The sequence below is a fragment of the Lissotriton helveticus genome, chromosome 7 (assembly GCF_964261635.1).
Source record: "Lissotriton helveticus chromosome 7, aLisHel1.1, whole genome shotgun sequence".
Taxonomy (NCBI): domain Eukaryota; kingdom Metazoa; phylum Chordata; class Amphibia; order Caudata; family Salamandridae; genus Lissotriton; species Lissotriton helveticus.
In genome coordinates, this window is record NC_136068.1 from 1,003,948,164 (window position 1) to 1,003,973,533 (window position 25,370).

The window sequence follows — 25,370 nt, forward strand, 5'->3', positions numbered from 1 at the left end:
GTAAAGCAGTCTGTTACCCTATGGCAAGATTTACGAAACCTGGCTACCGATTTTAACACAAACAAATACGGTTTGTGAATGTAAAATATCTGTGCAGTAAACAGTGTTCATAGCCTACTCTACGACATGCACCGAGCATACTTAGCTAGCTGGCAAGGGCTGTATATGCGGCTGCCCGAGGCCTCCGCAGGGGGCCACTCAAGAGGGCAACCCTCTAGTGGCATCGGGCTACCCCCCATGCCCCCTCCTCTTGGGAGGCTAGCCTGAGTCGCGGGCGTGCTGCATCATGTCCGGTGAACCAGGTAGGGTATGGGGTATATAAGTCCCCCTCACCAGGTTTTCTACCTCTTGCTGCACCGGACACGCCACGGACACCAGGGAGCTGGACGATGAAGGAGGAGAGTCAGCGGCCTTACAAAGGTAAGCGAGTTTTAATTTATTTATTTACACCCCCCCCCCCGCCCTGCCATTCAGTACCAGCCGCCACTGGTGAGAGCTAATCCCACCTGCTATCAAAGGAAAAGCAAAGCCAGCAGTACCAGGAAGGAACAGTGGGCTTTTGTTTGGTATACAAGGACTGTCCTTCACTGAACCTACCTTGCCTGCATCAGAACCGACTATATTTTATACAATGAAGACGTTTAATATTAGGAGTATGAGCCTAAACTGTAGAAAACACCTAGAGAAAACCAACACACTGGCAATGGGTTAACAAGCATGACCAACTCTTTCAAGCAAAACTCCTACAAGAAGACATCAAGTGCTACCAATCAAGCAGACGCAGAACAAATACCTCACTCAACAGGGCAGGCAAAGAGAGATGGCAGGAAACATCAGCAGGAAAACATCTTAGAATCATATATACTACTTTATCTACCCGACTGACACAAATTGAAAATGCTGCCCACTAATATCTCTTTGCTGCTTCAGTGGTCATATAAACCAAAAATTGTTACGTGTTTAAAAAAACGGATATTGAACTTTTTAAAACAAACAGTTGGCACAGACTAAAGGGAGGATAACTAAATATTGAAAACTGCATGTGCACATTGTAGACTCTGAACAAACAAAACACATCAAGGACACAAGGAGACACAAGATTTGTTTTGTGTATGGATTTGGACTGGGTGGTGGGGCGGGGAATACACCCGATCTGTTCCCTGGGGATAAACATTAAGTGACAGCAAGCTGGGCCAAGCTGAAACACCTGTAGACTAATAGTGGTCTATGTGCAACTCCACAGGTATGTGGGTAAGTCAAGCAATATGGCCCACATGTTAGGAGGACACAGCTACACAACTACCTTGTCAGCTTAATATGTGCTGGCGGTCTCTTGAGAGGAGTCTGCTGCTTAACCTTTACAAAGCTTCACCAACTGCAGTTTAGTTTGATGGTAAATGGATGCTCGGCACACAAATCACTAGAGAATTCAGAAATTGAGATCAAGAGTTCCGAGTGAGGATCTGCTTAGGGTTGTGAATTATTTGCTAAATAGTGGACTTGTATATGTAATTGGACAAAATTCTCCTCCCTTTAAAAATAAAAAACAAGCATTATCAAAACCAATCTCAGCAATGCGAGAGCTATTGGCTTTGTCAATGTCAATATGTTTCAGCATGGCCAAAAGCTAGGGGTTCCCCAGGCACATGCAGCACGCAAGCGCCCGCAGCTGATGCCTCATTACTCCTTTATGTAACTATGGGTAGACATGAACAAGGCATCCCAAATTAAATTTACCATTTGATAGAGAGCAAAACACAATATGAAAAGTCTAAATTCCCCTTTAATAAGTGCTGCCAAAATTGCCTAGTGAAATAAGGATACTTATTTTATTCACCTCTCAAGAACAGAAGGTACTGTCTTCATTAGAACAATTCATAGGTGTGACTTGCATGTTATACACAATGCCTCCTACAGGCACTCAACCCACTGAGCTATCTGGGGGGCTAGAAGTGTCATGGCCAATAATCATCAACATGCAGAGATCTTTGCAGGAGTAGATTCAAATTCAGTAATCCTTCATTAAATCTATCCCCTCTTCCTACTACATGGTATTTTGTGGGTCACTGTTGTGTCTATCTGGTTTGACATAAACATGGTATAGTCTGACCGTACCTTCCTTCCAGTCAGTGAATTGGATTTCACACTGGGGCACAGGATGGAGAAAGCAACAGCGGTAGGAGGGTGACTGGGGACGGGACAAGAAACGAGATCAGAACATGATTTATAGGCCTGTTTACAGAAACGGCACGGCGCTCTGAGCAAGGGAAAACACTACAGCTCCCGAGCTGGGCTCTTAAAGAAAAAGGAAATTCCTAAAATGATCGTTAAATGGGAGGAGTGGATGGATAGAAATAATAGGTCCCTGCTCTCAGGGAAGGGCTAAATACAGGAAGAGGAATGACCCATGCATGCCATGGACAAAAGGGGAGAAATATAAGGAGAGCGACGATGGAGCCAGCAAATAGGAAGCCTATGGTCGGACTGAAACCCACAAAGTATATACAGTATGTCTCTTTTGAAATAGCGCGTGCGCCGTCTAGAGCGGAGACCAAAATACCTACACTAGATTCACTATTTCCATTTAACAGGCACTAAGAGTAGTACCTAGTAGGTTCTGTTACACATTGTGTTTACCAGAATAGACCACCATGCACCTGGCTGTTACAGCTACCAGTACAGTTGACTTTGGAGGAATTCTTTTTCTGTTTGGGCTACTAAGAAACAGTAAACCTGACTAACAAACTTGTGTAATAAACCAATCATCTAAAATTTTGGAAGGACTTAAAACCTTGCTATACAAAACCATGCTAGCAGTCTTAATCCTTTTTTATGTTTTGGAAGCACTAAGAAGCCTGTAGGTGACCAGAAAAATCAAAACAAATCCTAATAACAAAGCGTTCACATACACCCAGACAATAACCATTAAACCACTTGTTGGTGGGGATTAGGACGCTGGCGGATCACTATCGCCGGCCCTGTGGTGGCATTCTGCCCACCATCTATACCTGATTTACCCCCCCCACCACCATATTATATTGGCGGGGGTATCACGGCGGACACAAAGTGCGTCCATCGCTTTTCAACCGGTCGGCAATCGTTCAGATTGCCAGGCGGGCAGACTTGGGCCACAATATGGTGGCGGTGCCTAGCAGGCACTGCCATCCATATTAGTATATGTGGCTTTTAAGGCCTTTCCATGGTGGCGATGACGCCATGGAAAGGCTGGCGGGAATTGGCGGGAATTGCTTTCGGGCCCATTACAGGCACCCGGGGGTTTGGGAGCTGAACTTGGGGGTACCCCCTACATTGCCATGCACAAGGTGGCAGGCACTGCCACGTTGTGCATGGCAATGCACAACATGGTACTTTGGCATTGCGGCGGGTGCTGCTTACAGCAGCACCCACTGCAATGTCAAAAAAGCGGAATGCGACTGCCAGGGTGGCAGCTGCATCGTAATTAGCGGTGCAGGACTGCCGCACGTTTGGTGGCCGGTCCAAGCACCGCTATGGTGGCGGGCGGACCACCTGCCATCCTAGTAACCCCCGTAGTCTCTAGGTACAGGTTATACATAATCTCGAGGTTGGTTGGATTTAACAAAAAGGCCCTAACTTTCGGGCAACTGAGAAAATCAGTTTGTATGTGATCAGCCTTCAAGGGTGCATTATGAATTAGAGATCCCTTCAGCCTTTGGATGCAGTGTGTAGACCTTCCAGGCAGAGACATTCTACAATGCAACCATTTGCAGTTTTATTTGTGCACACAATCAGCTCCTATGACCATTATCACTCACAATACCAACCAACCTGATTCACTGGAGCTCCAAAGGTCTTTGTGTACGAGATCATGCAACAGAGCTGCTAATGATCCCAACAAAGTAGAAATGTAGATGGAACATGTGTGACATGAGTTCACAAAACCCTCCTCACTGATGAAAACCACCTCCTTCTCAGCCTAGACTAAGTAATTATTAGGTCACACTAGACCACAACATCGACCTCACCGCTGTCCTCATTTATCATGCACACAATTTGTATCTTTCCAGACATTCGAGGCCTAGAATAGCATCAAAATATCTCCTACAAAACATCCTTATATGGGCCTACACTCTGGAAGACACACACACTAGACATAGTTAAAGGGTTTGTACTTGTCCTGAGAGCCACCTCACAATCCCCTCCCGTACCCCACATGCTACGGTACAAGACCAATAAACCTCAAATATTAATTCAAATTCCATCCTCCCATCAGAAACTCAAGATAAAATATAATCTTCAGAAAACATCCTCAAATTCTATTTCACCAGAACGAGCAAACGTAGGTCCTACTATGCAACACACAAGAGCATAGAACCCTTGACTCACACACACACAGATCAAATGACAAACACAGAAGCTTCAGACATAGAAGCAATACTTCAATTTTTCAAAGCACACCCCAAATATTAAGATCAGCAGACCTGATACTGTGGGTCTCCTCTTCAAAGTGCATAGAACTAGGTCCTGCCTTGTGTTGTGTGATATAATTATCAGGGATGCATAGACAGAATACCTAGAACTAAACAAAATCCCTGCACTTTTTTACAGGCGTGTGTTGTTTCTACTCTCTGGGCTGCAAACGACTTCCAGTATTTATCAAATCTCCATGCCAGATACAAGTGCCTCTAAAATACAGATCATCACCTCAGGGTTGTCTGGTTCCATTTTGCACACCATGTCCAAGTCCTCCAAAGCCTGCGGATACTGCGATAACGACGTGTAAACATCCGCACGCGTTAACCTGAGAGAAATATCCTGTGGTGCTGTGGGGACAAAAAGAAGAGTCATTTAACTTCAGGTAGACACTACCTTGTCAAAGCTCAATTACTGTCGACCAAGGCAAAAGCACTTGACAATCCCAATTACAGTACAGGCACAAAACCATAGAATGTGGCTTGTTCATAGTGAAATCAAGTCTGTAAATGAAAACTAAGGAGGGGACCTTATACCCATTAATAAGGCGCACCAAAAATAATATACGTGTAGGATTGCACTTGGCAGAACATTAGAGATATATATATATATATCTATATATATATATATACACACAATCTGACTTTGTCGTCAGAAAAACGGCAAGCACGCAGGAATTCCGATGTTGAAATCTTTTTATTGCAAACCCCCTCACCCCAGACAGACACGTTTCGCTATAACAGCTTCGTCAGTGTCAGTGTGTCTTTGTGAATAGGTGCCATTTTAAAGCCCACCTGACCTACATTCATTCATCAACATAAAAGAAGGTTCATACATAAAAAAGGCGGTGGCCATCTTGGAGTGCATATGTCCACATACATTCCTATTACTTTTAAATGGCAGAATAATAAAGTGCTTCAAGTGCGTAATTTAAAACTTATTAACAACAACACACATTTAACATTTATGTACATACTCTCGTTTTTCAGGTCGGAATTTCATTTTTTACACAGTGACCGATTTCATACTTCTTTTCATCTGTTAAATATTGTAGTGTTACATATAGGGGTGAATCCCCAACGTCAACTGTTCTTTTACCGACTCTTTTAATTTCTTTAACTGTCTAGCCCTATATGGGCAAGGTTTATTATTCATTAGAAATGCAATAGAACTGCCGCACAGGTTCGGACATAGGTATTGGGAGACTGCTATTTTCTGTTTTCGTTTCTTTAGAATCTTATATCTGTATTACTGCACAGACCAAACAAAAGATCCCACGTATTTTTTTCTCTATAAATGGACCCACATCTCCTCATCGTTGTTAAGACCCCAAGGTGTTATAGTCTTAAGGTCAATGATGTATTTCGACTCAAAGATTCGGAGTGACTTCTCTCTGTTCCCTCCTCGTTCTACTCTGGATACTTGGTCCATGCAATAAAAGCTGAGGAAATCTATTGCTCTGATGGTATGCAGCAAAATGGCGAGCGACCGGGTAATTTTTATCCTTATTTGTGATCGCTCTCATGTGTTCTAAGATCCTCAGCTTTGTAGCATTAATAGTACTGCCAATATATCTTTTCTTACATGGGCACTCCAGACAGTAAATAGTGTAATCAGAATTACAGTTGAGGAGATGTTTTATTTTTCTATTTGGTCTTTCTTCCCCTGTTCTTCCTGGGAACTCTAGCACTTTTTTACTGTTTTTGCAGGCCTTACATCTTAAACAGGGAAAAAACCCTTTAGTTTTGGTTAAAGATGTATGTTGGGGCTTGGACGAAAAACGACTACGGACTAGATGATCTGACAACGATTGACAGCAGCGATAAGTTATTAGAGGCCTGTCTGTCAAATGCTTTTTTTAAACGTTGTCAGTAGTTAAGATGTGCCAATTCTTTTGAAAACTGCGGACTAGATCACCAGATTTGTTATTAAAAGTTGTGATCATTCTCACATGGTCATCATCTTTTGGTTTATCTTTAGCTACCAGGAGATCCCTCCTATTTACAACAGAAGCCTTTTTAACTGCTTGATTAAACAGGTTGGTAGAGTATCCCCTGTACTTGAACCTCTCACCTGCTTCAGTTTTTACTCTTGAGAAGTCTTCATCTGCCGAGCAGTTCCTCTTTAGCCATAAGAGTTCTCCATATGGGACATTTTTTATAAGGCTCCTAGGGTGGTAGCTCGCCGCGTGCAACACGGCATTGCCCGCTGTAGGCTTTCTATAGAGACGTGTATGCAGGGTTTCGTTGTCTACAAAAACCTCCAAGTCTAAATAGAATACACTTGTGCTGGTAAATCTTAAGTTCCACTGGTTGTTATTTAGAGCCGCGATGTATGCCTCAGCCGAGGTTTGATCCCCCCGCCACACTATAAAAAGGTCATCTATGTACCTAGTCCATAATAATAAATTGTCACTCCAAGCTTCGTTGGTCCCTCCCCATGCCTCGTGCTTCTCCCACCAGCCTACGAATAAGTTTACATAGCTAGGGGAGAAGCACGAGCCCATGGAAGTACCCCTAATTTGTTTGTACATTTGGCCTGCAAAAAGAAACATGTTGTTAAACAAACAGAAACACATCATGCTTAAAATCATGCTACTACGAGTCCGATATTTCTCTGGCTTCCTGTCCAGGAACCATTTAGTAGCTGCTAGACCATGTTCATGTTTTATACATGTATATAAATTTACTACGTCCAGCGTGATTAGAAGCATGTCAGGCTCCCAAGATACGTTATCCATCATACGGAGGAAGTCTTGTGTGTCTCTCACGTACGAGGGTAGGTCTTTAACAATAGGAGACAGGAAATAATCAATGAAGTGAGATGTGTTCTCTAAAAGGCTTCCAATCGAAGATACGATTGGACGCCCTGGTGGTCTTTTTGCATTTTTGTGGTTCTTAGGAAGATGGTAAAAGGTGGGTAGTACAGGTGCATCGCATTTCAAAAACAAGAATTCTTCCATGTTGAGCATGCCATCATCTTTCCATTTCCCCAACATTAAATGGTACTCAGTAATACTGTTGACATACGCTCTTTTTATAGTCATATAGCACTCAGTATCTTTTAATTGTTTTAGTGCTTCTTGTTCATAATCTTCTTTGCTGATGATCACTATACTTCCACCCTTGTCGGGAAAAAAAATATATATATGTGGGGTGGGGTGGGATAGAAACGGAAGAAAAGCATAAAAGGACCACGTCTCTATAGAGGTAGTAGGGGGACCTCATAAAATGACAGAAGAAACCTCATGAATACAGAGGCACCACAAAGCCCTTATGCGCTGGAGCATGGAGATCTCATTTATAAAGGAGCACTGAGCAGCTACAATGTGTGACTACATGCACAGAGGGAAGACCTTGTACATATACACACAGGAGTCCTGTGCAGAGGTACCCTGAGGAGGGTGGGAGTATTGAGGCATTCAGGAAACACTGTGCGTATACTTTAGCACAGAGAAGAGTGTATACTAATAGATGCATACAGGAGAGTTGCTTCGAACGAGTCGTCAGTACAGCATTTGCAAGAGTTGTAGTCATTTTACAGTCTCAATGGACTGCGGAGCGGTTGCCAAATATGGGAGCATTACTAGGGAGGGGCTTTCACTCCACCCACATGTTGGGAGCCAGGAGCACAAGGTTTAATTGGGCAGAAGTTGTGTGCTTCCGCTAAAAAAGTGCTTTCCCTCCACACAGCTGTGATCATTTTGTTTGCTTATCCAGCGGCATAAGCTTCATCTTTCATGGGTACACAAATGACACGGTAATGCTATTTTAAAATGTTTTAGATAACTAGATAATGTAGGTTTTCTTTCTCTGGCAGCAGCACAGATGGAGAGCAATCATTACCCTACATAGACTTTTAAATCTGGCTTGACAGTGCAGCCCATCATTTGACCTTTTAACTTCCAACAATATTAATATACAGCTCTTTTCTTCCGCACAAACACATCTATTCACATGCTATTTACTTGTAGTGCTTTACATTACAATATTTCTTTAACGCCAGACATGTTGGCATTGCCAACAAGCTGAATCAACCAGTAGAAAAGAAACACCCAACTGAAGAATGGCGAAGGTGAAGTGTCCATAGATAGCTATTAAAACAGAAGGATCTAAGTAAACACTCCAAACACAGCAAAGAGAAGTGGGGGAGGAGATGGAGTGAGAGTATGTGATTAAGGGTCATTTGAAGGTCGTCAGTATCAGACCTGGGCGTAGTGCGCAGAGTTTTGCTACCCGAAACTCAGCGAAGTTACCAAAAAACTCTGCGAAGTTCCGCAAGTGGCGGATTGCAGAGCGAACTGCAGTGTGTGCTGGTATTCGTGCCGCTCGGGTAGAAATTCTACAAGAGCGGCAGGTCGCGAACTTAGCGTTCGCGATCTGCAACTTACCGTTCGCGATGTGCAGCAGAGTTTTTTCCCCGCTCGCGATCGCAAAGCAGTTTTCTGCACTCCACAGAGTGCAGAAAACTCAGCAAACTCCGCGAACGGAGCGAAGTACACTGGGCCAGGCCTAGTCAGTATGATGTGAGATCCTAGTTCAAGTAAGAAAGTCAGCGTTCATTTTTTCCCTGTAGTTTTAGGCAGTTGGCATCAGGCTGCTGGCACCAGTACACTTTTCTGGGGACCAGCGGTGAATTTGTATCATCAAGCTTTGATTGAGAGCAAGAGAGACCAAGGCAGAAACAGGGGAAGGAGGAAGAAAACTGTAGGAAAAGAGTTACGTGGATAAAAACGAATCTGCAAGAGAAATAAAGAGGCAAAAAGTGAAGGGTGGTAGAAGAGAGGCGCAGTGGCAGTTCCAGGCTCCTAAGCAAAGCAGTGGCCCCCTGCATTTCGTTTTTTTCTTTTTTAAGCAAATTCTGTACCAGAGAAAATATTTGAGCAATGGGTCTAAACTTTAAAGAGATACGTAGGATTTCAATTTTGGTGTAGTGGTGGTTTGTTTGTGCTCACAATGTGGTGCCTTAGTATTTAAAGGGAATTTGTATGTGCAAGGTAATGGCTAGTGAGACCATGTAAGGATCTGAATATTAGAACGTGCATGTTTTTGGAGTCCTGTGCTGCTGTGGGAGCCAACCTCAGTAAATGCAGGAACCGTAGATGGTGGTGGCTGTGGGAAGCTAGAACATGGTGCAAGTGGCTGTAAGTAACACAAATCCTGGGAGGTGGAAGAAGCAGTGGGAAAGACTAAACTAAAAAAAAACGGTAATAGGCCAGTTGATGTGCGCATTACACAGTCTTTGCAAAGTAGGAAATGATGTTGAGGCAGAATCTAAGAGACATCCATTATTTTTTAAACAAATACTGCAGGAGAGAGTTGGAGGCTGGTGGCTCTGAGAGGTTGATGTTGGTTACTTTAGATAAGATGTTTATGATTGGCGGGATTGGCGGGAAGGAGGTGGAAGGTGGGAGGGCCTAGGAAGAAAAAACTGGGTAATGATGTTTTTATTCTTTCCAACTTATGACCGGTACGAGAAATAGAAATCTCTTCTGTAATCAACTGTAAACAATCAACACTTCCCGCAGCTGCATCTGCAACATTGACCGGCTTCTGGCAGTAAGCCTGTAGTAGCGGTCTAGTGTTCCGTCCCCGGAACAGGAAGTGCAGGGATGGGAAGTGGAAGGCGGCCATGTTTGTGTTATTGTCGCCGACCGCTGAGAGTAGGACGCAGCTCCCGGCGCTCCGGAATAAAGAGTTTAAAATACTTACCTGTGTCAGTGCAGTGCATAACAATCACCCTACAATGGCGACGAGGAGTGGTCTCTAGACCCGCGCACGCACGACTTGCACAACGAAGGAACGGGCGAGGAAAAACGCCGACATCTACCGGAGCGTGGCAGAGGAGCCGAGATTTGGCTTGGAAAAGAGGGCGAACGGACGCCAGCGCTTCCGAGGGGCCAATAATCAAAAAAGTAATACGGACTCCAATCCTGAGGTGAGCCCAGTGGCGCCACGTTATAAGGCACAGTCTGAGTGAAAGCACAGGACCGCGGTGCTACACAGGACACGTGCAGGGGACACAGGGCCAAGGGGAGGTACACCCCATCCCAGGCTGCAGTAAAGGCGAGCCCGGCATCCTGGCGGAACAGCAAGTGGTGGAAGTGGTGCCTGGCTCAACGAACCGATCCGAGAGGAGCGGCCAACGGGCGCTGCAGGGTCCCTCAGCGAAAGAGAGGGGAGGAGACGGCGACAGTGAGCGCAGTGAAGGGGACACAGCGGAACAGCACACGCCGGGAAGTCCCCCTGGTCGGACGATCCCCGTTTCTGCTAACCGGAGTGGAGCACCCAAAATGGCTGCCCAGTCCTCCTCCCTCACGCAATTGGTGCCTTTCCTGACAAAGTGCGGAGAACCGGAGATGAAATGGGAAGACTGGAAGAGGTATTTCCTCAATTATCTGGACGCCCTGGAAGAAGAAGGTGATACTCCGTTCTCGAGCAAGAGGAGAAAGAAAATACTATTACACAACTTGGGCCCGGAAGGGATCAGAGTGTACGATACCATAGTCAAAGGCGAGAGGGATGCCACGGATACAGACGTCTTCAGTCATGCCCTTGCAGACCTCGACGCACACTACAGACCGGTCGTGTGCGTCGCGATTGACAGATACAACTTCTTTCAGAGGAAGCAGAGGAGCGGTGAAACGGTGGACAAGTACGTCGTAGCCTTGCGGAAGTTGGCCCTCACGTGCAAGTTTGACACGCTTCACGACGACCTAATCAGGGACCAAATTATCATGCACACGTCCAGCTCCCACATCCAGGAGAAACTGTGGGTGAATGGAGACGCCCCACTTAAAGAGATATGGGCGATGGTCAAGAAGGCGGAATTGTCAAGACGTTGTGCACAAGCAGCCAAGAAGGAAGCATGAGAGACACAAACAGTATGCAGGATAATGACACCATCGAGAGGAGAACGACCGAGGCAGAGGGACATGCAAAGGAATCAAGATAGTAGAAGACCCAACAACAACAACAACCACCCGATGGACAACAGGAGGAATAAAGGTGGCAAGCCGAGCTGCTACAGGTGCGGCAGTACTGCACATATGGGTAACGACAAAGCGTGCCCTGCGTTTAGGGCGAAATGCTCATATTGCAGCGTCTTCGGGCACTATGAGAAGGTGTGCCGCCGAAAACCCAAAAGCGCAATGGTCCGATATGTGGACCAAGAGCACAGAGAGGATGCAAGCGACCGAGAAGACGCCGAAGACCTAGAGGAGTTCCTATATATTGATGTCCAGGTGTTGGAAATGGAAGGAGCGGACACGGACAAGCCCAGACTGAACATGCACATCGGCGGGATACCAATGGAAATGATTGCAGACAGCGGAGCACCCATTTCCATCATACAAAGACAAGTATGGAAGATAAGTTCGCAACCAAGGTCGAGGAGAAACTGCACCCGATGGATTTGAGACCGGTTACATATACCGGACAAAGAATTCCCATGCTGGGATACTACCCTCTCCTGTTCGAGTTCAGAGGCCGCCACGCAAATTGCAAACTATACGTCGCTGAGAAAGGTCCCTCAGTTCTGAGCTGGAAGGACCAAGGAGCGTTGGGTATACAACTCAACCCAGGGGGCGTTGAAAAAATCCTGCTAATGGACTTGGAAGGGAAGGATGACGTGGAGTTATGGCAGAGGGCATATCCCAAAGTATTCAATGGACAAATTGGGGAACTGGAAAAATACAAACACCTCATAAAGCTGAATGATGGAGCGAAACCCGTTGTGCACAAGGTGAGGAACATCCCGTTCTGCAGCAGGGAGGCAGTGCAAACGGAGCTGGACAGACTAGAAAAGGAAGGAGTGATCAGAGCCATAGAGTGCAGAATGGCTTTCACCTCTGGTGGTGGCCCAGAAGCCAAATGGTAAAGTACGGCTGTGTGTCGATCTCAGGGAATTGAACAAAAACATTGTCATTGATAAATTTCCCTTGCCCCGCATAAATGAGATGCTAGCGAAAACCAAGGACATCAAATGGTTCTCCACGGTGGATTTGTCGTCGGCATACCATCAAGTACGACTACATCCATCGTGCAGCCCTCTCACTTCTTTCATCACGCCTTTTGGATGCTATGAATTCGTGAGAATGCCGTTTGGCCTGGCAGCGGCGGTCTTTCAGAAGCTGATGCACAGGCTACTGAAGAACATGAAAGACGTACAGTTCTTTCAAGACGACATCCTAATAATGGGAAGAACAAAACAGGACCACAATGAGAAACTCCACAAGGTGCTGCGAACATTGCAAGACAATATCCTAACAGCGGAATGGTCAAAATGCAAGTTGGGCGTGCAATCCGTCACGTACCTGGGCCATGAGGTGAGCGAAAAAGGGATTAAACCTAAGACGTCCAACATGAACGCCATTCTGGGAGCCCCCACTCCCAGCAAGAAAGAGGATGTTCGGTCATTCCTAGGAATGGCCGAGTACTACAGTAAATTCATTCCCCATTTCGCCTCGAAAACACATTTCATACGCCAATTACTGAAGGAGAAGAACAGCTTCCTGTGGGGCCAAGAGGAACAGGCGGAATTTGAAGCCCTTAAACAGGAGATGAGTGTCACCATTCCCCTTAAAGGATTTGACCCTAGTGCGGAGTCCATCCTCACTACGGACGCCAGTGACCGTGGCCTGGGGGCAGTCCTAATGCAGAAGTCGGAAAATGGAGACACATCGACGGTCAGCTTCGCCTCGAGATCGCTTGCTCCCAACGAAGAAAAGTTTAGTGTTATCGAGAAGGAGATGCTGGCAGTGGTTTGGGCGATGGAAAAATTTAGGCAGTACTTGTGGGGAGCAAAATTCCTAGTGAGAACGGACCACAAACCCTTGGTCCGAGTACTGACTTCCAGTGGACACGATCACGCGACCCCAAGGATTGCCAAAATGACTCTGAGACTGTTAGACTTTGTGTACGAAGTAGAACACATTCCGGGGCCGCAGAACAAAGTGGCGGACTTCCTGAGCAGAGCAGCGGCTATGGAAGAAGCAGAGAGCTGCGAGAAATAGAATTGGGAGGGATATGTGGTAGCCACCATCCAGGATACGGAAGCAGTGATCAGTGCCCAAGAGTGGGAAGATGCTTACAGGGAGGACGTTGACTTGGAGGCCAATAAAGGATATGTGGTTCATGGGTGGCCCGAAAAGAGACACCTCAAGGAAGAACTGAGGAGATACTGGGAAGTAAGGGACGAGCTATCGCTGGCGGAGAACCCTATTTTCCTGCTCAGAGGGGACAAGGTAATCCCACCCCAAGGCATACTGGATCATCTGATGACTTTACTGCACGAAGTGCACCAGGGCATCACAAAGACAAAAGCCCTTGCCAGACAAGCGTACTGGTGGCCGGCCATTGATGCGCAGATGGAACGATATGTGCGACAGTGCGAGTCATGTGACAAGGCTGACAAATCACAGAGCATGTTAAGACCACCCCTGGGAAAGTTTCCAGTACCAGATGGACCATGGGAAATGATATCAGTGGACATTATGGGCCCCATCCTAGACAAAGCAGGAACTCAGAAGTATGCTGTAGTTCTCATCGACAAGTATTCCAAGTGGCCAGAGGTAGAGGTGATGGAAAACGTGGACACGGATGCAGTGGTGCGCTTCTTACGTGCCACATTTGTCAGAGAAGGAATCCCAAAAATCATCACGTGTGATAATGAGCCCCAATTCACCTCGGCGAAGTGGATTGCCTTCACAGCCAGGAATGGTATAGAGGTGAAGCATACGCCCATCTACCACCCCGCGGGAAATGGTCAGGTGGAAGGTTTCAATCGAGTGATCATGGGCACCATACAGGCGGCCATTAATGATGGACTGGATTGGGAAAAGGAATTGGAGAAGATGATATGGGCCTATCGGATCACCCCGGGGAGCACGGGATACAGCCCATTTAAGGTTTTGAGAGGAAGAGAGGCTTTCACCAAGGACAACATGGCATGGAGGAAATTAGTGGTGCAGAGTAAGTGGTCACCAGCGGTGGTCAGAAGAAATCTGGAGAAGGCACAAGGAGTATACACGACACATTATAACAAAAGACGGAACACCCAGGAGGTAGGACTGGAGAAAGGCGACTGGGTCCGAGTAAAACTGGCCATCCTAAAGAGGAAGGGAGAAAGCAAATTTTCACCACCTTTGAAAGTGGTGGAGCCCTATGCCCGATCAGCCCTGCTCAGTGACGGGAAAGTGTGGTCACAGGACAGAATGGCTAGATGCAGCAAAATCTTGAAGTGGGGAGATGAGACTAATGAAGGAACTGAGGATGTAAACGAGGAAAGCGAAAGTGAACATAGTGGAAGGTGTGATGAGAATGTAGAAGAAAGAGTGCAGCAAGTGGAAGATAGGGAAGGTGAAGACGGTGCAAGAGGAAGAACGAGGAGCGGGTGCAAGGAAGAAAGCAATGAGGAGGTGACGGACAGAGAAGGAGGAGGCGCAGGCAAATGGTCGGGAGAAAAGAAATCGGGAGTAGAAGGAAGCATTGAGAACCAGAGTGGGAAGGAGTGTAAAGGTACCAGAGACGTTCAAGGACTATGACATGAACTGGAAGTAAGGACTGCAAAGTACATTTGTTTTGTTATTGCATAAAGGGGGGAGATATGTAGTAGCGGTCTAGTGTTCCATCCCCGGAACAGGAAGTGCGGGGACGGGAAGCGGAAGGCGGCCATGTTTGTGTTATTGGCGCCGACCGCTGAGAGTCGGACGCAGCTCCCGGCGCTCCGGAATAAAGAGTTTAAAATACTTACCTGTGTCAGTGCAGTGCATAACAATCACCCTACAAAGCCATTGTTTGATTGTCACAAAAAGCCAATAAATGTTGAAAGTCTCAAACAAATGCAGCCAGAGTGATGAAACACATTAATTGTGCACTAAATAACAGTCGCACAAGTACCTGCATTCGAGTGGCGGAGGGATTTGCCTTACAGATCCCTTCTCTTGTGAGTTACGGTGTGAAAAAATAACACTTTGCAAAAAGGTTGGAGTACAAGGGTTAAAGGCTTGGCTCATTACTTAATCAACGGAGTCAACGTAGATCGTTTTATGGAAGGGACATTGCCACTGGTCTCCTTGGTGCTTATACTTTCCCCAGTGCTGTCCAGCCACTTGAATTTATGCTCATGCACAGTTCCTCATTCAACCATTTATTCACCAATGACCAATGTATTTTTTAATTTCTGATACATACGAATGGAATCAACACAAGCTGTCTAACAACGCAACCTCTCCACAGAAAATCCTCCTCGGCTCTTCCGTCAGACAGCAAAGAACATATCAATAAGTCTTTTAATCAAATAGGGGACAACTTGGAAATGCCAGGCTCGGAGATGGAATAATACCCTGGATCAGGAGCTCTGAAGTACGGAAGCAGAGAGCACCCCTCCCCGCTCAGCGAGGTTTGAGAGGTCTCAGAGAATGCGCCCACCGGGCCACTGGAATACGGATCCTGCTTCTGATGTCCCAGTGTCCACCAACCCCCGCCGGTGCCCAGGTCCTTTCTGCAGAAATTAACGTAGGGGCGCAAGAGCCTGGTGTAATCAGTACTCACTCAACAAATTAAAAAGATCCATGCTAACTCACGCCTATTCCACATGAAAAAAAAAATACATGTGTGAATTGAAAGACCTAATATGTGTGGGAAGATATCCTAACCTCTAAACCGCTTTATGGTAGGGTGGTGAATGTTGGCCTGCGGTGACTGCACAGTGTGGACACTGGGTCCCACCTTCTACTGAGTTCACAGATGCTTCTATTGCAAATGTGACCACAATTGGCAAAGGGTGGAATTTGTATGGCAGTGGGAATGTTTTCAACTCCAGTTGGAACTAGCACCCCTGGTTACATGCTTTAGTTTCTCGTGCACGAATAGCGCATGGTCCTCATCATAGGATCTTTTATAGTCACATGATTTTGAAGGATTCCTAACCTCCAAGCTGTAAATTGTTAGTGAAAGACTCCGCTGCAGAGATTCCCAAACCTTCATGAGGCCATGTAAATGATCGAAATGTAAGATACAGGCATGACGGTCACGTAAAGCATTAAAATTGTTCGGTAAATACTGCAACTTTTCCACCCCAGGCCTGCTTTTTCTGGCTACTTCGGCAGATGAGAGCATGGCCCCTGCCCAAAAGGTTATCGTCAGATTCCAACAATCATGAGTCATGCGGGTCCCCATAGATGGCTTTATTTTTTTCATTCTTTTGTGCAGATACATGAAAACGTATTTCCAGAATTGCTGCAAGGGAATGACTGACTACATTATACAGGTATTTCAACCTATAAAGACGTTTCCAGAATGTTTCTCCTGTGTGGTGCAGGGGCCTCCAAAGGCTCTGCTCGGACGAGGATTGTTTGAAGTAACCCTAGTCGAATCTTAATTTTTCTCTGCGATTGTGATCCTCTTGATTTAGAGAATGCAAGATTGCTAGATTCATGAAATTTGCACGAGACTCACATATTGAACTCATCTAGTGCAAATTCCACGGTGATATAGTGTTAAAGGGGCGTACAATATGTTATGAGGTTCTGTGTAACACGGACCCGGTACAAAAGGACAACAGGTCACGGAACTTAAAGATGGTTTGTTAGCTGGTGCCATACAGAAATAAAAGTCAATCGCCGGTGAACTGGCCTTGAAATGGCGTCTGAGGTCCATGGGAGTAGGTTTATAAAATGGCGGGGCTGGCGAGTAGCCTCACACACACGGATTTATGGCCAGTACAGGGAGACGAGTAAACAGATATCAGCTCTGCTGCATAAGTGACTAAAAGATAAACAGGAAGTAGCCTGGTTATATGACGCCGTGGGCAGCCTGCTGCTACCAATCAGGAAGCAGGTTGAGGCAGGCAGGCCTTGTATAACAATTATGTAATGATCTGTAATCACATTAAAACACGCACCACCTCCTTATCGTTTCCAAGAATACATATATTCGCTCAATTCCAAGAAGGGTCCCCAGTCCCCAGAGAAGTAAGTACTGGTCAGCCTCCACCCCTACCCCCATCTCCCGGAGGAGAATCAGCTATGCCCCTCCACCCACGACAACCCAGAGTGTAGCACTGGTGGTGAGACCACCACCACCTACACCCAAATGGAGCAACGGTTTGACTCCACCCGCTTTCTTCGAGTGAGCCACATAGTTGAGACCACCAGAGTGGAGCAAAAGTCTGAATGCCTCAGATCATACGAGCACATGCCCTGAATAGATAGCCGTCACCCCTTACCCAAGAAATGAAAACAGATGCAAATATATAATGCTAATAGGGAAACAGATGCAACCCCATTCCCCCAACTGGGGCGCATCCACACCTGCAACAGTTGTAAGTGTCAGATCTCTCCCTCACTCTCAACAAACTGTCTCATGGGTCAGACCCAGGATCATATTGCATCTGAAACAGTTTCAATCTTGAAATCTCAATTGCAATCTATCACAAGGCAAACACCCAAACCCGTGAACTTTAGAATGACAGGCGCAAAAATTCATGTGTACCATACTGCCTAGTTTGAGCTTTAAAAAAAATGTAAAAACTGGCTCTGAGGTTTCCAAGAAACTCCATCAAACTAGTCTGACCACTGTTAGAGCCCAGTGACCTAACACAACAACACACAGCCCATCACCTGCAAGGTGAGAGCACAACCAGGGCATGTAAAGGCAGTCCTAAGGATATTCTAACCTAAGCCATTACCTTTTCCCCAAAAGGGCAAGTTAGGATTTCTACTAATGGCGTCAAGGGCGTCTTCATAGAAGTCTTCAACTGAAATCCCAATGCACCCAAAAAAGGCAAAGAACCACCAGCAAAACACACACATGGGATCTAAGGGAGAGCTTTCCATCAAGACCAGGGCATAGAATGGAAGGTCATCAAACGAAATGCAGATGTGGCAGAGTACTGAAGGGTTAAGGACTATGCGTGTGCAAGAGTTCCACAAACTTAAATACTATACAGTCCTTGCATCCATCCATCTTGTTGATGAAATAAAAGCATGTCAGGATTGAGGGAAAATACGGGATTGTTTTTCTGCGATCATGGACCTCGACTTATAAAAGCTAAACGCAATAAAAGCACAAGAACCAATAAGACAAGAAAACAAGTGCCAGTAAAGCCAATAGGTCTGGGCTATTTTAAGTGAATATGTGGAAATGGCTGCATGTTAGATTGAGTCTTCACTTGCTGAGCTATGCTATCAGCTACGAGCTCTGGTAAAAATAGGACTTGGCCACAGATCCCTTCACCCCACACAAAATGTCTCTCTAAAAAGGGTGCAAAAGGATAGGTAAAAAAGGCACAGAATGATAATCCGAGGAAGGGGCTGTAACAGTACTGTCGAGAGCTTCCAAAATCCCTAGCTTCAACAAGCCAAAGTGTGGATGAATAAATGAGTGAGCATATGGCGAGCCAAATTAATTGGTGAAGGACTTCTTGGATGGAATGAATGAGCGAACGATTCCTACATTGGATAAATGAAAGTATAGATGGGTAGATGAGGGCATGCACAACTGAAACACTGACAATACCTGGGCAGATAACTGAGTGAGCAAGTGCATGGATAGATAGAAGCAGCGCTTAATTTGTAAAAAAAATATATATATATATATATATATATATATATATATATATATATATATATATATATATAAAATAATAATAATAATAATAATAAGTGCCAGTGCCCTAGTCAGGGAGGCCACTGCATCACACTCATACACGTGTGACAATTCAGACTATTCCAGGCCCCCAAAGCTGTAAGAAAGGCTTGGCAGCAGGTACTAGTCATTTTTTTTTTTAAATAAACAACTGTTGTTGTGCTCATCTGTAAATTAGACAAACAGCCCCGCCATGTGGCAGACTGTAATAAATGCCACTGTGGACAACCAAATGGCAGTGCTGAGCACCGGAAACCACCGGTTCAAATTAAGAATTGTCTAGAAGTGATAAATAAGCAAATGATTCTATAAATGGTAACCAGTGTCCTTCGTGTACTATTTGAATGAATAGGGATATTTCAAGAAATAGCACAATGTTGTTGGTTTTTTGCAGCATATTTTTTGTAATCACTACATCACTATGTACATACATCATTTAATGGAGTAAGTGGAGGCCTGGAAAATCTATGTATTTAGAAAGGACGAGTTTATTAGTCTATGTCTGAAGAGAGAGAACTTGTGACAAAAAAGGGTGCACTGATCAGTATAAGGAAAGGGTGAAGTGGAAATGTATACTATACATCAGCAGTTCTTAACCTTTTGACTTCTGTGGACCCCCACTGAATCTGGGGATCCCCAATGAGCCATAATTGGGGACCGGGGCCCACAGTCTCAGCAATTTCTATGACTTGAACCTCAAAACAATACACAAAAATATAGAGAAACAAGTATACATCAACCAAATGCTCAAATATTGAAAAATGTTGCTTAATTCACAGTCAACTATAGAAATATTTTTCAATTTTGCATCTCTATTTCTATACAGTTTATTAATGTTATTCATTTTAATTGTGTAAAACATTAACAGACCCTCTTAGTAGGTATCGCTGACCCTCATGGGTCCTCGGACGAACAGGTTGGGAACCACAGCTATACATAAAAGACCCCTAAATTATGTTACACAAGGACAGTTACATAGGTTCAGGTATTCAGGTGTTTAGTGAAATCTGATGGTAAAAAAAGGGCATCAATGTTTCAACCTGGTCAGGATGGTCAGAAGCAGCTACTTACGAGGGTAACCATTCTATGCCAAATGGGACATGGAGCTTCTAAGGCAAACACCCAGTGAATGTGTGCATGCCAAATACAGCATAAGGTGGCAAAATACTACCAAACTCAGCTAGCATATGGAACAACACTGGCAGTATAACTTAGCATGTGTACATGAGATCCATACAAGGTACATTAGAGAGGAATCTAATAATGTGGTTCGTAAAAATAATAGTAAAGTGGACAATGCACCAAGTATGAGGTAGCCCAGGTATAAAAGGGCATAGTTTACCATCGTGACAAGGTAAAAATGCAGACCCTACAAAACAAAATTGTAGATGAAAAAACATGCAAAAAATATAGGGTCTAAAGGTCATGTGGCTATAAAGCTAAAATATACAGGAACAACAGGGGGGTCTGTAATGCGTAGGATCAAAAAGTCAAAAATTAAAGCCAGTATAAGATTATCACAGAGGAATCTCCTGGGACTCACAATGAGGAAGAGGAGTGCGGGAAGCCATACAGCAGTTGTTTAAATGAAGTACATGGGAAGTGAATAATTAGTAGAGGGTATGCAAAATGGAAGTCATGACAACAGGCATGTATAGAATGCAAGGCATTGCTCCTGGAAAAAGCCATCCGAAAGAATAAGAAGATCATTAGGAAAATTATAAAAAGTATTTAGGTGTGCTGTGGGGAAACTGAATAAAAGCAGTCAATGTTAGAAATTGTGTTGTTGGGTTGTTGGTTGGCTACAGTATGAGCCCAATTCAGGCAGCAACTCCAATCCTAGTCAGGGTAATAAACAGGCAAACTGTAAATGAAACTGTGCTCACCATCTGGCAGCTTGGCACAGAGCAGTCAGGCTTAACTTTGAGGTAATGTGTAAAGTATTTGTGCAACACTCCAAACAGTAGAACAGTGAAACCACCACACAAAGATACCACAACAGATTAGACCCATAGAGCTTCATTTAATAAATAAAACAAGACCAGAACTACAAAAATCTAATCAGTACAACATGCAATATTGGTTTTCAAAGGTTTTAGGTACAAATAGTGCTAAGAAGTGTAAAGGGGTAAAATAGAATATATCTGGTCACACCAGACCGGGACAAAGTCAAAAGTTCAGGCCGATAGAGCGTGGGCCAGACACAATACCCAGTTAGGCCCGGCTGAACAAAAGTACCCTAATCTGAGGTTGCGGAGCGTTGCGTGGGTTCAGGTTGAGGATGCCCGTAGCAGCAGAAGCGAAGCCGGGTTCCAAGCTGCGAAGAGGCTGCAGTGAGAGATCCTGATGCGGCGATGTCGAGGATACTGTCAACAGGGCTTGTGACGTGCAGACAGGTGTCAAGGATGAGTTGTGCAGATGATGCGTCTGCTTCGATGAACAGGAAAGCTGCGATGCAGTTTTGGCATAATTCACGATGCGGTCTATGGGGATGCAAGGATCTTGCGCCGAGAAGAGCACTGCACAGTGGTGGTTCGAAAGGCAATGTGTTGAGTCCAGTCCACGTTGCAGCAGCGAAACATCAGTGCCGATTCAAGCAGTAGCAGCGATGCTCTGGTTTTGATCTGTGCAGCGGCTACGATGATCTGGTTCTGCTGGGGCAAAGACCTTAGGCACACTTCCAATGGTCAAGGACAGGGGTGGCACCCCTTGGCAAGGCAGACTCAGATGGCAGAGTCCAGGTGCAGAAGCAGGATGGTTCGAAGTCTTTAATGTCCTTGAAGCTTCACATCAGGAGGCCAGCCAGCTAGCCCTTGGAGTCACTCTGGGTTCAAGTGATGCAGGTCCATTCCTTCTCACTGAGGCAGAAGACCAACAAGCATCAGGGCAGCACAACAAGACAAGAGTCCAGCAAAGCAGTAGTCTAGCAGAGCAGCAGTTCTTTCAGCAGCACAGCAATCCTTCATGGCCAAGTAGCTACAGGTCCAGAAGTGTATTGAAGTGGTGGTGTCAGAGGTCCACTGCATGTATCCAGCTGTGACTTTGACATTGGGGCGATTTCAAAGATATGCCTCTGAAGTACACAGGAGGTCCTCCCTTCCTGCCCTGGCTCCAGACTCAATACAGGAGGGTTTACATCCCTTTGTGTAGGATAGGAAACAGCCTACTCAGGTTTAGGTAAGGCTGGTTCCAGCACCTCCCTCCCATCCTATCAGGATGGACCATCAAGACCCTGCAGAGAGGGCCACTTTCCAAAAGTGAACATGTGCTTATGTAAAAAAATGCAAACTCTGCTACAAGCCTAATGAATATGTAATGACATCCCTGACACTAACACAGAGTGACATGGTTTGTATTCAAAGCCTACCTCCGAGATTACTCTAATACACAGCTCATAAAGAAGCTCTTGCACTAGGGATTTCATAGCAACAACCCAAAATAAATAAGTTAAGCCCCACCAAAAGTCACATTAAAATCCATGATTAGTAGGAACTGTTTTCATACATAGTTGACAATCAGCAGAGTACCCTGGTGTTTATTCTACCCATTTAACAGCAGAGAAAAACACATTTGAGTGACACAATGTCCATTTTGAAGAAGTGACTCTTTACCCCAGGTCCAGCATATAGCACGAATGGGCATCAGCATGGGACCTGTAGGAGAAGTTTTAAACAAGCATTTGCAATGCAATAGGTCTCGCATTTGCAAGAGTTAGAGCTACTGACATTGTAAATGACCATGTCTTATCTATGTGCTTTTCTTTACAGTACAGTGGCCTTTAGGACCTTATACGTGTTTAGCAATGCAGTTTATCATCCTGGGTGCAGTTTGTGGTGTTCATCGGTGTAATCGGCTGGTTAGCGCCTAGACGCCCTTGGGTATTCGAGCGCGATATAAATTATAAATTCATTCAAGAATTTAAGCGGTTGTGTGTAATATCAGTAAGCACTGCGCTCTTCCAGTCTTGAGCATTTTTGTATGCTTGCAACCACGTGCTCAAGAGGTTGGACGGCTAAGGATACACTCGGCGAGGCTTACGGCCATACCTGCTCATATCTAGAAAGCTTTTTTACGCAGCTTTGAATATTAAACAAGTTGAACAAACTGTGCGATCCTGAGCAAACGACTGTATCTATTAATGCTGCACTACCGCTATCTGCTAAACACAGGTGCTGAGAAACACGGTAAGTGCAGCATTGTTTCTTATATTTCTTTGCATTTTAGGGACTGCTGAGTGTACAGATGGAGTGCTAGGTGTACGGAGGGATCAAAATCGCAGGGCATTTGGGCTGCTGGACAGATGCTGGCAATGGTTCTTTAAAAAGTGTTTAAATGGCCCGGCGGTAGTGTGTTGGAGGTGACAACACTACGTTTAGTTTAGCCTTGCTAGCTCCAAAGAATCGAGCAGGAGGCTCTCTCTTTTTGACTGCTGTAAATTATCTGTTATGAGGTCTTCTGTGAATCACTGGCACACGTGCAAGTAATCTACGACGAATAGAGAGGCAGATTGGTAGTCTATTTGTTACACCGACAACACTAAGATGACTGTACCTCCTCTGAGACACGGATACAGTTAAAATGTGCATGTGTTGTGCCTCAAAAAGTAAAAGGCCTTCTTACCCAACTATAAAATCGATCCTGCTGAAGCACAACTGTTGTGACGCTGAACCAAGCAGAAACTGACTTCTTCCCACGGGGTGATTCTTCAGGCGAAGCACCCCACCTTTCTGGAACTAATATCCCACTAATGTTAGGGCTGAAAACAAACTCCTGACATTTAGCCAACTACCTGTTCAAACAGATCCTAACCTATTCAACGGAAGCCATGCTGCTTGTAGGCTGTCTCTCTACAGTGTGCTGTGGTCTAAAATGTTCTGTTAGGCTGACTGCCTCTCATCTTCGCCTGGAGACCCCAGATGTTTCTTTCTCAGCAATTGATGAAAAGCATATTTTCCAGGCTCTTTCTCGATGGCCCCTTCTAAACCACGCACTCCCGCCGTCTGCCTCTCAATACATATCAACTCTTAGTATGGATTGGCCACTTCACTTGCGGGTCATATTAAAACGACTATTTTTGACCCATTAAACTTAACTTTGAATTTAAATATTAATAAATGTAACAATGTGACGCCACTGTATGATATTTCTTGTTACCCATTAACCGGTACCGTTTCCTTAGGGACAAAATACAAAAACATGAAACTTGCAAGATTATTTAAATATCTGAGGCTTTTACTTTACACTCACCATTGGCAGCAGCCCTCCTTGGCCTCAAGGGTGAAGCTGATTGGTGTACCCCAGCCATAGAGGCAGCAGCAGTCCCTTGGGATTTTAAGCTTGGAGGCCAGTGCCAGGGAGAGCAGCGGGACTTGGGAGGAGATAAAGGGAAAGGCAGGCATATGGAGCTTTGCGTGATGGGCTATGCTGCTCCTAGTGAACGAGACGCCAGAGCCTGGGATCACCTCTGCCACTTTGAGAAACAGCCAACTGCCCAAACCAAATTACGGCAGCCCCGTGCCATGGAAGGAGAGACCCAGCTGACTTTTGGCACAGGAAATAGGAGGAAGCTGCTGCACGTTGCACGTGTGCCTTAGGTTACAGTGGTTGCTCCCAGGGCTCGCAAGTACAGTATGGTGGCAGAACCACCATTATTTTTTAAAACAAGGAAAAAAGGGTACCGCTCGGAGCAGATCAGAGAAATATTGAAAACGGGAGTGGCCCGCGACGCACGGCCGCTATTTAAGTATGTGAATATGACACTAGATTTTAAAAATTAAGGCAGCGCCCGACTTGCGGGCGTTTGTGCAGGGGGGCGGGGAGTTTGGAACGCAGCGTATAAGTATGTCTGTGTATGTCTAGCTGGGCCACCTGGAATATAGTGTGATCTTGCTAGCGGTTCGCGCATGCCCATGCCTAGGTGAAATACGTGTTATAGTACACTATGTTTAGGGTCCATTTATTTAACAAGTGAATGTATGCACAGCTATATGGACCTGGTGGCACAAGTGGGTCATTCATGATATCTACAAGTGCTCGTATTTTAAAAATATACATTAGCAGATGTATAGGTATGTATTTGTATTTGAGCTTGTAAAGCGCACTGCTACCCGTCCGTAGGTTTCCTGGCGCTGTATAACTCTGGGGAACCCGTCCTGGCTTTCCCTGTGGGATGGTCCCTGCTGGGAGTCCCCAAGGTGGAGCCAGGCATCCGCGGAATTGATGGGGCCGTTGTGGAGATTAGGCAAGCTAATGCCCAGAGTTGCTGAGTGG

At 45.3% G+C, this 25,370-nt stretch overlaps 1 protein-coding gene across 2 annotated transcripts in view; it reads right to left on the reverse strand.

Annotated features, from left to right (window-relative positions):
• The window catches only part of LOC144769512 (LON peptidase N-terminal domain and RING finger protein 1-like), a 172,059-nt gene that overhangs the window by 131,553 nt on the left and 15,136 nt on the right, over positions 1-25,370 (reverse strand). For both annotated transcript variants that reach the window (XM_078653646.1, XM_078653647.1), the window contains exon 2: positions 4,684-4,802. In XM_078653646.1, coding sequence (XP_078509772.1) covers positions 4,684-4,802 — 119 coding nt within the window. The remainder of the gene's footprint in view (positions 1-4,683; positions 4,803-25,370) is intronic.